Genomic DNA, 14155 nt, shown 5'->3' with positions numbered 1-14155 from the left:
GGCATGGTTTTTAACTTATTTATATTCTCAGGCATCAAACAACACAGTGACGAGAAGTTTGCTTTGTATTTCATAGCTGTGCTCATGTCTGCTTCCCCAGTAGGGTTCTGTCTTGGGCAGGGAAGTTCTGCAGTGTGAGTAATTTTCTTTTGTCCTGAAGGGCCAAACAGAAGTCAACACTATGTCCCACTGCAGCCATCAACTTGAAAATTTAAAAGGTTGGAATTATTAATGCCTGCACAAACACTGACTGTTTTAAACATCCTCTTAATGAGGGGCAGTTAAAAGTTCAAAGCATTAGAACCGAAGGATACACATTTATGAACCAACAGACAATCAGAAATGAATGAAGATATTAAAATCACACAAGAACGATCCCAGTGTGTGAGTGCTTAATATAGATAAGAATACAAATGTTTTTGTGTGTGTCGCTCAAAGCTCAATTTGTTGAAGATGAATTACTGTAGCTGCCCTAATTTTCTCTCAGTATCTGAATCCGACTGGTGAATTGTGCTAATGTGCTGGACGATTAAGTAATTGCCCACGTTAAGAGTGAAAATCTTCTCGTCTTTATTGTAGGACATTGTTTCTCCATAATGGTTGCTGGTCTGTTTTAATTTAGTTTAGCAAGAATAGCATAGTTAACAGATTTGTCACATTTTAAAGGGGAGGATGTTGTATGTTGCTGCTGATGTCAAAGACTTCAAATTGCTAGATGCTTACTAAGTTAGGCAGATGCTAGATATCAACTGATATTAGAGATTTAGTTTTAAAGTGAATCGATAAAAGCTCTAATAGTTTAGTACATTTTTCATACGTTTTATTCACATTTTATGTTTTTCATGTACATAATGTTGTGGTGTCTACATTCATTTATAGCATGAAGTGCTTGAAAAACAAACTGGTTTAAGTAATACCACACTTAATCATATCTTGTGGTGCTCAGATGTGCCCGTGATGATAGTGTCATAGCAGTCATTTAGTGTAATATTTTGTGTAATGGGGCTTTGCTTTAAAGCTTCAATATAAGTGTTCGAAACTGTGAGGGTTTGCATTAGCCTGGAGCAGACAGCTAATATTGATGGTTCTGTTTGGCTGCTATGCTCTCTAACATGGCTGGAAACCATCCCTTTTGCCTGGAGAGCCTTCCAACCCCTATATTTCACCCACAGATGTAGCTATATAACGCAATGAATACCAATAAGCTTTCTGAGCATAACCTGTTCGGGTATATGGGTAGATATAATTTGTTATTCAAATTGAATGCTTTGATTTAATTGTGTTCATAAGTATGCCATTAAAACAAGCTTAGAAATGATGATTGATTTTGATAGGACCTCATTAGAGCTATAACGATTAGGGTCATTATAACCTTGTGTTGTGGTGATTGAGCAGCAGTGTTATGTTTCATTGAATTGACATCCCTCTCCGATACCATGATACGTGAGTACCAGTGATTTTATTAGGCCAGAAAAGATGGATGGACAGGATTAAATATTGTGTTATTTGAAATAGTTTTATCAGTTTCCCATACAAAGAAAATTTCCTAGAACTGGACACATTGCTGTTGCTGTTGCAATATGTAATAGATTGTAATATGTAGCCTATAAGTGAACATAAAGATTTTATAAGTAAAATTTGATATTTTAGAGCATGGCAGATTTTCTTTCTAATACAGGTTAAGCTTGGTTTCAAATTCATTGATGTAAACTGAGGATTTTGATGCTGGCGTTCACTAAGACCTTCAAACTATGTGCTATCTTTGTGTCCTTCGTCGTGTGGTCTGTTAATCTGGAGTTTTTTTTAAACACGTCACTGGAGGCCACAAAGCGATTGCTGTACAGCATTTTCCTCAGACATCTGTTCCACGGCCACTCCTGTGGGGAGGCATTGCCACAGCTTTGAAGTGCTGGAGCTGTGATGTTAGATTTGTGCTTGTCTCACACTTTGTGGAGGGAGTCCAAACTCTCCTTACTTTAAAAAGCCCCAGAACACTGAACTTTTTCTTTCTTTCTTTCTTTTCTTCTTCTTCTTTTTTTTTTTTGAACTGCTGTCTTAACTGATCTAACTTTTCTTTTGATGATCTTGAGTATTCAGTAATCAGAATCCCCGTGTAAGACCTGTTCCCTGGCTTTTAATATTAAGATGGAATTCCATTTGCACTGAAGGTGATGCTTATTAATTTTGTTTTGAACATTTGGAGCTTAAAACTCAGTGCTCAAAAACAGTAGGTGCATTAGGTGTAACTGAACGGCAGTCCAAAATCGACTTAAATTGGCTTGCGCAGTTAGGTGGATTTAGCATTTAATGACGTTTAACAGTGGACGAGAAACTTTTGAAAAACGCTTGAAACGAGGATTTTCAGAAAGATTGATTTGATTTTACTAAAAGATGAAGCTGTGCCGACTATTTTGGATCCGACAGTAATGTCGCACCACACAATTGTGAGTAACTGTTTTATTAGTGGTCACTATTGTTTTGTCTGCTATTACAGATCGTTTGATTTATGCATTTTTAAATTGAAATTATATACAGAAAGCTATCAAAGAACACTCTATAATGGCTGGAGCTGTTGATCAGACATCAGGAGTTTATCTGGACACTTGCCAAAACTCCCATTATAATCAGATACACTGGACAGTAAACCACTTGCTATATTTACATCATGTTTGCATTGTTATTTATGGTTAAAGCATTCGTGAGTGCACAAATCGACGAGATCATTGCATTCACGTGATCAACAGACTGTCATCGGCTACAATAAACAATATATCACAGTTACATTTACCTCAGAAAAGCCATTTAATGTCCATGAACTCATTAGTCAGCCAAAAAAAGGAACTCTAAAGTGGAACATTTTGCTAAATAATTGCACTGTAATGCATAAACTCACTATGCAGTATCTCAAAACACATTTGTTCACTAGGCTTTTCCTTGATTTATTTTATTGTTGTATTTTTTTCTATCACAGAATCCGTGTATGCGTTTCTCTTCTGTGAATGCACACATGTATATCTCTTCTGTAAAGCACTTTGTAAACACTGTTTTTAAAAGATGCTATAAAGCTTTAATTTCTTGCTTATTCTTTGTATCTTACAACGCTATCTCACGACCAATTCATACGAATTCGTACGAGTGATAAAAAAGTGGCTAATTTGTACGAATTCGTACTACCTCACTCTAAATTTTGTCTAAACCCACGTGATGGGTAGGTTTAGGGGCGGGGTCAGGGGTAGGTCATTCGTATGAATTCATACGAATTGGGCAATTCGTAAAATATGTACGATTTAGCAAAAATCGTACGAATTCGTACGAGTGAGGTCGTATGAATTCGTACGAAATAGCCACCTCGTAGAATTCGTACGAATTGCCGTGAGATCAGGCTGTATCTTATGTTATTTCATATTTAATGTTTCAATAAATTCATCATGTTTTTTAACAACAGCCACCATTTAAATGTTAATATTTTAAAAAACATAATTGTCATTAAAAAATCATTATTATAATGTTTCTATGTTCCATGCATATTTTACAGCATTAGTTGACAATTTTCATCTATTGGAAAATTTGGCGTGTACTGAATCAAAATCGAATTGATTCAAAATCAGACTTGAATCAAATCACAAGCTTGTGAATCGAAATCGAAGTAAATCATGAAATTTGTGTCAATACCCAGTGCTATAGTTTCAAGTTGAAAGATAGTTGATTTACGTGATTCAAACTAGTTAAAACAAAGACTATTGTTGTATCTACTAAAAGACCATCTACTAAAAGACATCAGACAAGAAAAGCATTATTTTTGTACCCTGACTGCAGGCCTTCGGGTCCATCAAATTGATTGTCCTAAATTTGTTAGAGCTTCCTATTCAGTTCAGTGGCCTTTTAAAGATGCATATAGTATGCTTGCTTACCTTCTAAGAATTATATTTATTAAGAAAGAGCTTCCTGCATGTTTACAAATGTTCCGATACCGCCGTTTTGTTTCTAAGTGTCTGGCCCTGTTTGGCTGGTGGTTAACCAAAGCAAACTTGAAATCTGTAATCAAAGGCATAGCAAAACTTACGTCTGCATAGCTGTCTACTGAGAGCATTGAATGAAGTGCAGCTGGTAAAGAGTTGTTGTTCTTTTTTTCCCCCGTCAAGAATAAACAGGTCATGTATTCTATCCAACTGTCCGTCAAAGGTTTTAGGTTTCCTATTGTGACTTTGAAGATGTTTCAGTCGAGTGCAGTGGCGTCGGTTTGGTTTGAACGTTCATAGGGGGAATGTTTGTTTGTTGTTGCTACTGTAGAGTACAACAGGGTTCCCGAATAAAATCTCATTAATTTTCTCCATCGAGAAATTGATTTTCAGTGTTTAAACCTTTCAAGGCTGATCTACAATGAGCTCTGAGTTATTAGTAATATGTATTATTCGTAATAAACGCAAATTATTTAATTGAGTCCGTCCTATACAGTCTCAAACTTCACTACATTTTAAAAGTTTTGGGTTGGTATGAATTTTAATAGTAATTTTTTTGAAAGAAGTTTCTTATACATTTATTTGATCAAAGAGACAGTAATAACAGTAATATTGTGAAATGTTATTACAAATTAAAACAAATATATTTTAAAGTTGCCATTGCTCCAGTACTAAGTGTCATAACCCTTTAATAGTCCCAGAATAGGATAATAGGATTCAGAAAACATAATTTTTTAAGGATGAAAAAAATATTTAATAACATTAAATCTTTACAGTCAGTAAGTCTTTTGATCAATGTAATCCTTGATAAATAAAAATATAAATTTCTCTAAAAAACAAACGTCTATATCAGTCTGTCTATCTGTTTATCTGTCTACAGTATCTATATTATTATATTATGTCTATCTGTATATATTTTTTATCGATATAAGCAAAGACTGTAAGTCAGTCAATAGTTTCATATTGTTACCATTGTTATTGTAATACTTTTGTTATCAAGGAAGCCGAAAAGTTTGGTCACTGTTGAGCTCCATTAATTTATTTTAAAATATAATATTTTAATTATTTATTAAGTTAATTTGTTTTATTCACTCTAGACCATAATGGCTTGTCATATTACCAACAAATGAAAGTATTCATAAGTACAATAATGTGAGATCAGTATAGTTCATTTTGACAGGTTAGACAAAGGTAACAGCAATTTAGTGCAAAGTATAGGTGCATTTGTGACATTGTGGATCTTCTTATTCCCTCTTGCATTGCCTCATTTGCCTAATTGCTTAATTTGCCTATTACTGTATTATATTAGCCTGGCACTATCACAGCACTTTTTCAAAACTAACACTCGCGAAACCCTTATAATGAACCACCTATGACCCAGTTGGGCTGCTTTATTATCTCTTTGTACTTATAAATGAGGAATATTTGCAATTTTTGTACATCAAATATATCTTGACTGCTTAATTAGTAAATGCCGAGTGGTGTGTTTTCAGCTGAACTCACAGTTAGCAGTGCAGCAACAAACAAATCAAATTTGAAATCTGCCATCAACATAGGCGGGAATAGCAACAACGCAGCTGGAAGTAAAAGAGATGGCCACCAATAATAGGATAGCACATTTAAAATTCCTAACTGGGAACTACTTTTTGATATTTGCAGGATATGTCAATATCATCCACTCTCAACATCAACACAGTGGTCACCTCAGCTCTCTGGCTCAACACAGTTTTCATTTAGTGTGACCGCTTTGTTGTGTAATGGGATCAGAACCAGTTTTCTGTCCAAAAGCTTTCTGACATCTGTCTGAGAGCGAGGCTGCTGGCACTTTTAGTCCAATGAGAACCATAGTGTTTCTAAAAAAGCCTTTTTCTCAGAGGTAAACTTGTGAATTATTAAACAAGGGCTTGGGCTAGGGGAAGCCTGAGGTAATCTGCCAGTTGCAAATGTGAATATCAGAGCTTTCCATCACATATGGAGAGCCTGCTGGTATAGAATCTGATCGCCACTGGGTGTTTAGAGAATGATAAATGATTCTTTACCTCCTAGAAAAGGTGTGACAACAGAATTTAATTTTTAAAATGTGACAGGGATCTATGCCTATGTCCTTGGGTTGTTTACAGCTGATCAGTCAATCATGTATTATACAATATACAATAAATAGACATAGAATATACATTTGTCTTTAAAACAATATTTTGAAACCTAATGAACTGATTCAGAAAGAAAAAGTATATGTATTGTTCATTTTGTCATAAGTTATAATGTATTTTCTGCCATGTGCAGTTCAGTTGCTATTTATTTAGCAAATATAATATTCAAACTGTTTTTAAGACAACATGTAAATGATTTCATTCTGTGAGGGATTCGTCGATGGTAACTTCTAAGTTTGTGTTTTTTTTTTTAATGATTCATTAAAAGGGCCAACTCAGAAGAGTAATTTGTCAATCATACTATACTTGTACTGTATGTTTTTAATTCACTTGAGTGAATGAGTTATTGCATGCATCACTCAAGGACTTATACTGTAGGCAAGACAAATTTAAAGTGTAAAAACAATGAGATGGATATCGTTCTTTAGGTACAAGGGTTTTTTTTTTTTTTGGTGGAAGTTTGATACGTCAAGCCTTTCACTGCCTTTCAAAATTTCAACTTCTAACTGTCTTTTTTTCTTTTCTCCCACAGGCATGAAAGTGAGGGCTTGTGTGTCTCAAATGTCAGGTAGGTTAGGAGAGGACACCCTCTCTGTGGATCTTGGCTCATCTGCTGTCACCATGATGCTTGTAGTAGATGCTCGGAGAACTGCATTTCTCATTGCCATGTCAAACTATGCGATGCACGTTATTTAACAGACATGTCATTTCCATGACTGAGTCATGCATCTTTGTTCACATTTTCCGCGGCCGTGTCTCAGACTCGCATTAGCTTCTTGGATGGACATCCTCATTGTCCCCATCACAGACTTGTAATCTGTTTCCTTCATTGGGGATTTGTAGGAAACGCTGACAATTTTTATTTATTTATTTATTTATTTTTACTTTTTCTAGGGCTGCTGATTTTTGGATTATGTGGATTATTTTTAAGCTTTTCAATTTACGTTCAAGGGCATTGTGTAATCAGGGATGTACCTTTGAATGCTTTCAGTATCGCCTTAGGCATTTAGTCATTTAAATTTTTTTTTTTTTTTGTGCCATGGCCAGTTTTATCTACACCACTTCATAAAATAGCTTATGGCAGTGATGTAAAGATGTATAAAAAGTGGCAATGATATTTATTTTTTATTGAAATTAAATTAATCTGTCCTGTTAAAATTAAAGGTTACAATAGGGCAGTACAAAAGTGCTAATTGTAACCGCTAGACTAACAAGTTATTTTATTTATTTATTATTATTATTGGTTTTTTTTTATCCTGTATAGTTGAGGTAGATGAAGATATAAAATGAAATATGTCACAGGTTCGTTCAAGCATTTCAGTTTGTCAGCAAGAATAATTAATGAGCTTAATGATGTTTTGATTTTGAAATTTTTGAAATTTTAAAAAATCAGTTTTGATTTTGAAATGAACAAATACTCTACTACGATCCTGATTTCTTTATCTATACCTTACATAGACTTTATCGATACTGTAAAAGTATTTGTGCATAATCTCATTATTATTCATAAACTAAGCCTTCGGATTTCATGACGTCACAACCAGCATGTCTTTTTTCATAAATAAATTGCACATACTGTACAGTAAAACATCAAACCTTAAACTTTGAGAGACCTTTACATCATATTGAGATTGCTGATTTATTGCTCAAGTGGCAAAAATAAGATGCATGTCCGTACTATCTGTCTACTTGACACTTCAGTGAGACATTGTGGATGTTTTTTCATCAGTTTAGAGGTGCGGATCTCTACATCATTGTGATAGATTCTCTTAAAGGACGGGTCTTCAGAACACCTGTGAAGCAGATCTTTATTAGTAACAATTTGTGGGCACCGTTGTATTGCGACACAAGTTAAAATGGAAAGACAACTTATTACTTGTAGTATCCATTCGGTTGAACATTTATGGGTGTTTCAACACTAGGTTATTAACAGGCTTAATTAGATCCTCGCTCAGCGCTGCAGTGTTGTAGCGTGTGAATCAATGTACCTCAACGCTTCCTTTCGGCTTGGGGTGGCATTAGATTAGATGGAGCAAGGAAATCCTCAGGGACTCCTCCATGCATTCAGCAAGTCCTCCTCAACACTCATAGCATTTTGTGAGCAACTGAAATGGGCTTGTTCGGGGTTTGCTGTTGATCCCAGATTTCATCAGCCAGTGAAATTCTAATTGAGTGCTGGAGAGGAAATTGTTGCAAAAGAAGCTCAGGCTGCTTATCAAAGCGAGAAGCTCCCCTAAGAAGCATTCCTGAAGGAACATCGGACTTGTGCAACCGCATTAAACATGATAACACACAACAGTTGTCAGTAATTTGCTAATTATCTGGCTGCAGATTGATGACACTTATTAGTTTTAGGGTAAAGTGCTGTAAGGGATCGAGGGTGAATGATCATAATCGGGGAAGATCGCTGTGTATTTTCTGTTAGGCAAGCACACCATGCAGTTTTATAGAACGAGGAAAGCCTTGTTGTCTTAGCCTTTAGCCTGAATGAAAACCAAAAGCCCCGTGTTGACAGACTCTTGGCTCAGTGTTCTTCTTAACATGCTAAACTTGATAAGATTGTTGAATGGGAAAAGCAAGTCAGATTTGAATCTAAATTTCAAGTTCTTTCCTGTGTTGGTGTGAATGAAGCAGATGTATAATTTGGCAGTAGAGACCAAGGACTTTTGGAAGAAATGTTGGTGTGTTGTGTTGTAATGGGCCAATATATCAGCCAATCTTTGGTCATTTTGAGATGATTCACATCAGCTGATAAGCTTATCCATTTGGCCGATTTCAGTTCTAAGCTCTACTGACAACTTTATCAACAAATTAGAAACCGTTTTACAATTTTATTTTAGAGTAAATGTATGGAAAAAATAATACATATTTGAATATATTACTGTAAAAAAAAAATGAAATAAAAAGTCACAGACAAAATGGAAAACAGAAATTAACTGGAAGTCAATCCACTGTTTACTAAAATGACTAATATTGTAATGTCTTATGCTCACCACTGCTGCATTTATTTGATCAATGCAGTAAAAACAGTATTATTGTAAAACTGTATTATTTTTTTATATATATATTCAAATGTATTTTATTCCTGTGATGGCAACCCTGAATTTTCATCAGCCATTACTTGATCCTTAAAAAAATGATTATAATATGCTGATTTGGTGCATTTCTTCTTATTATTAATGGTAAGAACAGTGTAATAAATATTTGTGGAAACTGTGATACATTTTTATCAGGGTTTTTGTTCCAACCTACCTAAAGAAAAATATCGATCTGCAGAATATTTCACATAAACCGTGCACTCTTTTAGTTTTAAGCAGCAACAGTTCTATCACTGGAATTGGGGACAAACACTTAGTAGAGACAATGGGAATTTCACTTACAGTAAAGCTCTCTTCTTCGATATCAAAGCTTCAAGCCAAACTCAATTGAGTGCACCAGCATATATCGCTCATATCTCTCCCTTATCTGGACGTTTTTAAGTCCCCCTCAGTCAGACTTTGATGTTGAGGCTGATAAATGGATGCTGGCAGTTGAGTCACATATCAGTGTTATTTCAGCCACTGTTTTAATGTCGTCAAACACTCTCATCAGTTTCAAACCAGAAAACATGTTGAGCCTTTCTAGGACAAAATGACAGTTTGAGCAACAGTGAAGGATGTTATCCTTCCATTCTAGGGGCCGTTTATGTGTTTTGTCCATTCATTTACATAATATAGGTATTTTTGAGTCGTTATGTATGGATTTTTTTTTTTTATTATTAATAAATATGTATGTATGCATTTTACAGTGCTGCTAGGTATAAATTCAGAGTTACAGGTTACAATTAGTTACAATTCATTCAGGGAATTTGATAAATATTTCAAGCTCTCATTTCTCTGTATATGTATATACACAGTATATACCAATGTGTAGTAATGACTGAAATACTACTAAGGAGAAAACACCCTTCAGGTCATATCAGTCTTTAATCTTTTCGAACGCTTCATTTATCGTGGTTAACTTGAGAGAAAACTCGTGAAGTATAGTGTAATATTTTAATTTCAGTGACTCAGACCGTCATCAGAGCGGAGTGAAATGTCACCTCTTACAGTTTTCTTTATTCAACTTACCACGAACCAAAATATGTCACTGCTGCAAGTCGCATACATCAGCATGACATCAGCAAGCCTCTGCTTTCCACTGAGCGGCCCTGTACAATACACATTGTTCCTTGTAGACAAGGACGTGTGTGTGTGAGCGCCTGTATAGCTGCAGGGAGGTTTCTCGGCCTGGTCCCCCAGAGCATTTACCCTCTCTCATTTTCACCTCGGTCTTTACACTCACCTCCCTGCTTTCTCTCTCGCTCTGTATGTGTCTTCTCATTGATTTGGTGCCTGTAATAGGCTGCTCCATTGAAGCCTGTGCACTCCGTGTGCACGTGTGTGTGTGTGCGCGCGCGTGTCACACAGCTGTTGGCAGGCCCAGTTCCAGCGCTCTGATGCTCACGCTAACAGTGCAGAGTGAGGCGGGTGCTGACACGCTGTTCTGGACTCGGGCCTGTGGCTTTGCCAAGGTTAAGTGGGCAGGGCTGGCCACACACTGGTTGCTTGCAGATACTGGAAAACAAAAATGTGTGGTTGTGTCAGTGACCTGAAAAAATGCTGCTTTGTCAAGTATCTGGAAGGAAGGGATCAAGGCATGTTTGGGTAACATCCTGCCATCCATGCCTCCTTCTGATTGATTTTTAAAGGCAGCCAAAAATCGTCTTTTTATAGTTTTTAATTATTATTATTGATTGATTTATTAATAAATATTTATTTTTATGTATCTACACCACTGTTCAAATTTGGGGTTGGTAGGATTTTTCTAAATGTTTTTGAAAAAAGTCTCCTTTGCTCAACAAGGGTGCATTTATTTGATCAGAAATACAGTAAAAACTGTAATATTTAAAATAACTGTTTTCTGTTTTAATATTCAGAAATGTAATTTATTCCTGTGATGGCAAGGCTGTATTTTCATCAGCCTTTAATCCAGTCTTCAGTGTCACATGATCAGCATTTATTTTAAATAGATTTTTTTTTGTTGCAACAGTATAAATGTCTTTACCGTTTTTTTTATCATCAATTTAATGTATCCTGACCCCAACTGACCCCAAAACTGACCCCAAACTTTTGAATGTATTTTTTAATTGTATCTATAACTTTTTATCTGTAACTAAAGAAGTCAGATTTTCAGAAAAAAATTACATTTATAGAATTTGAATATTTTACGGTTTCATTCTGCTTTTGCTCAATCACAGCTATTTTATTCCATTTTACACATACTGTTTTAGTGTTTGCACAGTGGCACTAAAAAAAGATTTTCGCTGCATACTTCCATACTATATAGAAGACGATGTGAGTATGTGAGAGGAGTAGTTTGTCTGAATTCATAGCATTCATAAAACAGTAGGCAAAAAGTACCCGGATGAATTCTGAAGTGTGCATTCAGTGGACACTTTACTATCCCATGAGGCCACGGGAGAGGATTTGTGAATGGAATTGAAGTGATGCAACTGACGACATTATCTTATTATAATGACAACATGGCAGATAGTTCATTTATACTACACTCATTCATACTAAATAAAACATATTTTTTTAACAGTCACGAAGTAAGTTTAAAACCAAATGTAGAACCAACTATACAGTATGCAATTTTAAATGCATCAAATGTCTTTATAATATCACACTTAATATTTTTCTCATTCACTATAAATGTGGTTTTATACATGCAAATATGTGACCCTGGACCACAAAACCAGTCGCATGGGTAAATTTTTCGAAATTGAGATTTATACATCATCTGAAAGCTAAATAAATAAGCGTTCCATTGATGTATGGTTTGTTAGGATAGGGCAATATTTGGTCGAGATACAACTATTGAAAATCTGGAATCTGAGGGTGCAAAAAAATCGAAAATCGCCTTTAAAGTTGTCCATGTATGTTCGCGATTGTGCTGCATTCACTCACAGAAATAAATGTTTTATATATTTACAGTAGGAAATTTACAAAATATCTTCATGGAACATGATTTTTATTTAATATCCTAATGATTTTTGGCATAAAAGAAAAATCGATAATTTTGACCCATACAATGTATTGTTGGCTTTTGCCACAAATATACCCGTGCGACTCGTGACTGGTTTTGTGATCCAGGGTCACATATATATCTGCTTATATGGCAGTCCTTGACATCATCAAAATGTTTAAAAAATAACTATATGGGCAGCAAGGCAGCAAAGCCCCCTTTAGCTCCTCTCTCTCTCTTTCTCTCTCTCTTTCATTCTCTCTCTCTCTCGCTCTCTCTCTCTCTCTCTCTCTCTGCATCTGATCTGCTACAAAGGGATGCTGGGAATGTGGAGCAGCCGCACACTGTGAAGTCTCTCTTATAGGTTCACAACGATAGCAAGTAGCTGCAAAGGCAGCAGATCTGGGGATCTGCAGCTCGATCGAGCGCTAGCATCCTCCTTCCTTTCTACCTTCTGTTTTTTTTTCATTGTGAGTGATAGTTACAGAGCTCTGTCCAAATACCTGTGCCCTGTTAAAGTGAGTTGTTAAGCCACAGTAATATATATGATGATTTTACTACTGTTTGGTGGCGCTGGCCTGACGCAGCCAGGTCTCAAAATCATTAATTATTAAAAGCCATTGAAGTTGCTACTGCCTCCTATAAATAAAGGCTCCCTCAGGGTTATGAGAGATCTGAGGTAGACCAAAAGACATACAGATGAGAGAGAGAGAAAAAGAGGACTCATGGCCAGACGTACACCTAATATGTATTATTGTTTTAGCATACTATGTTTTATTATAATGGTGAGTATACTTTGCGTAGTATGCAACTTTTCTGTGTACATAAGAACTACATTGAGCAAAATTGCAGTATACAACATGCACTATGGATTATATCCCACAATACAATGTGCTAATTTTTCCATTTTGATGAACTAGACTACATTTACCACAATTTTTTACTTAATTTCTAATTTTTTATCTCTTAAATAATTTTAAACAAAATTCAAAAATGATGTGAGGTCATGTGACAACATTATAGCTCGTTATAGAGTGTATAGGGCTATTTTCGGAGTAGCATACTTGCATACTATCTGTACTTTGTTTTTTTGTTTTTTCATTATTTCTCAACTATACTTTGCATAGCATGCTAAAAAAATTTTTTTCAAAGTAGTGGAGGTTTAGTAGTTTATTAATATGAGAGTATAGTTGAATTATGGAGGTGTACTGCTTTAAGCACTGTGGCTCTGCCATGAAATATTAACAATATGAAAATGACCCCTGTATGATTCATTTGCACAGTGAAAGAGGTCACTACAGCAGGACACTGAGCTGGTGAGATACACTTACAAACATTATGCTACCACAAAACACATTTTGTGGCCACCGTTATTTTTACTGCTGTAAATCCATAATCTAATATGGGTTCTCCTTCAGAGATTGCAACTGTACAGCATTTTTATTATATTGTATTATTTTATTTTATTGGAAGGTTTATTTTATATATTTTTAAAGAAATATAGAAAACATATATCATTACAGTATAAGCTAATGGCAAGTTGCCCAATTTTATAGTGGTGTGAAAAATTTGGACTACTGTAACTGTAATTATTTCATATGTTCCTTCCAATTTTGAAAAGCAAGTATAGTCGTATTATTTTATTTTTATTATTGTGTCATGTAACTGCACACAAATGATACATATAGACTCGTTGAGACTTTTTTTTATTCTTCCTTCTGAATCATTTGGATTTTATTCAAAATCAGACAAAATGGAATTGTCGTGTAGCCAGACCTTTGACCAAAACTGAACGCTCAGTTAGACAAGAGGAGAACATCTGACTGACATATAAAGTGACCAACAATAGCTAGTTTTGTTTTTATGTGTTATTTAGGGGTTGGTTTATCTGAAAAAGATTATATACCACAGTGATGTTTCCAGTGGTCTTCCAGACACACTTGTGGCTTGGCCTTGTTTTTTGGCATCCATGTGTTAGCAGTCAGTCCATTCTCAAAC

General features: G+C 35.3%; 1 protein-coding gene across 5 annotated transcripts in view; it reads left to right on the top strand.

Annotated features, from left to right (window-relative positions):
* The window catches only part of iqsec1b (IQ motif and Sec7 domain ArfGEF 1b), a 169645-nt gene that overhangs the window by 34676 nt on the left and 120814 nt on the right, over positions 1–14155 (top strand). For 4 of the 5 annotated variants that reach the window (XM_079858212.1, XM_079858224.1, XM_079858225.1 and 1 more), the window contains exon 2: positions 6642–6677. The exons of the other annotated variant lie outside the window; for it this stretch is intronic. In XM_079858212.1, coding sequence (XP_079714338.1) covers positions 6642–6677 — 36 coding nt within the window. The remainder of the gene's footprint in view (positions 1–6641; positions 6678–14155) is intronic. 5 annotated transcript variants of the gene reach the window in all.

Source organism: Squalius cephalus (genome assembly GCF_949319135.1).
Source record: "Squalius cephalus genome assembly, chromosome: 22".
Lineage (NCBI taxonomy): Eukaryota > Metazoa > Chordata > Actinopteri > Cypriniformes > Leuciscidae > Squalius > Squalius cephalus.
This window is presented reverse-complemented; position numbering and strand designations above follow the sequence as displayed.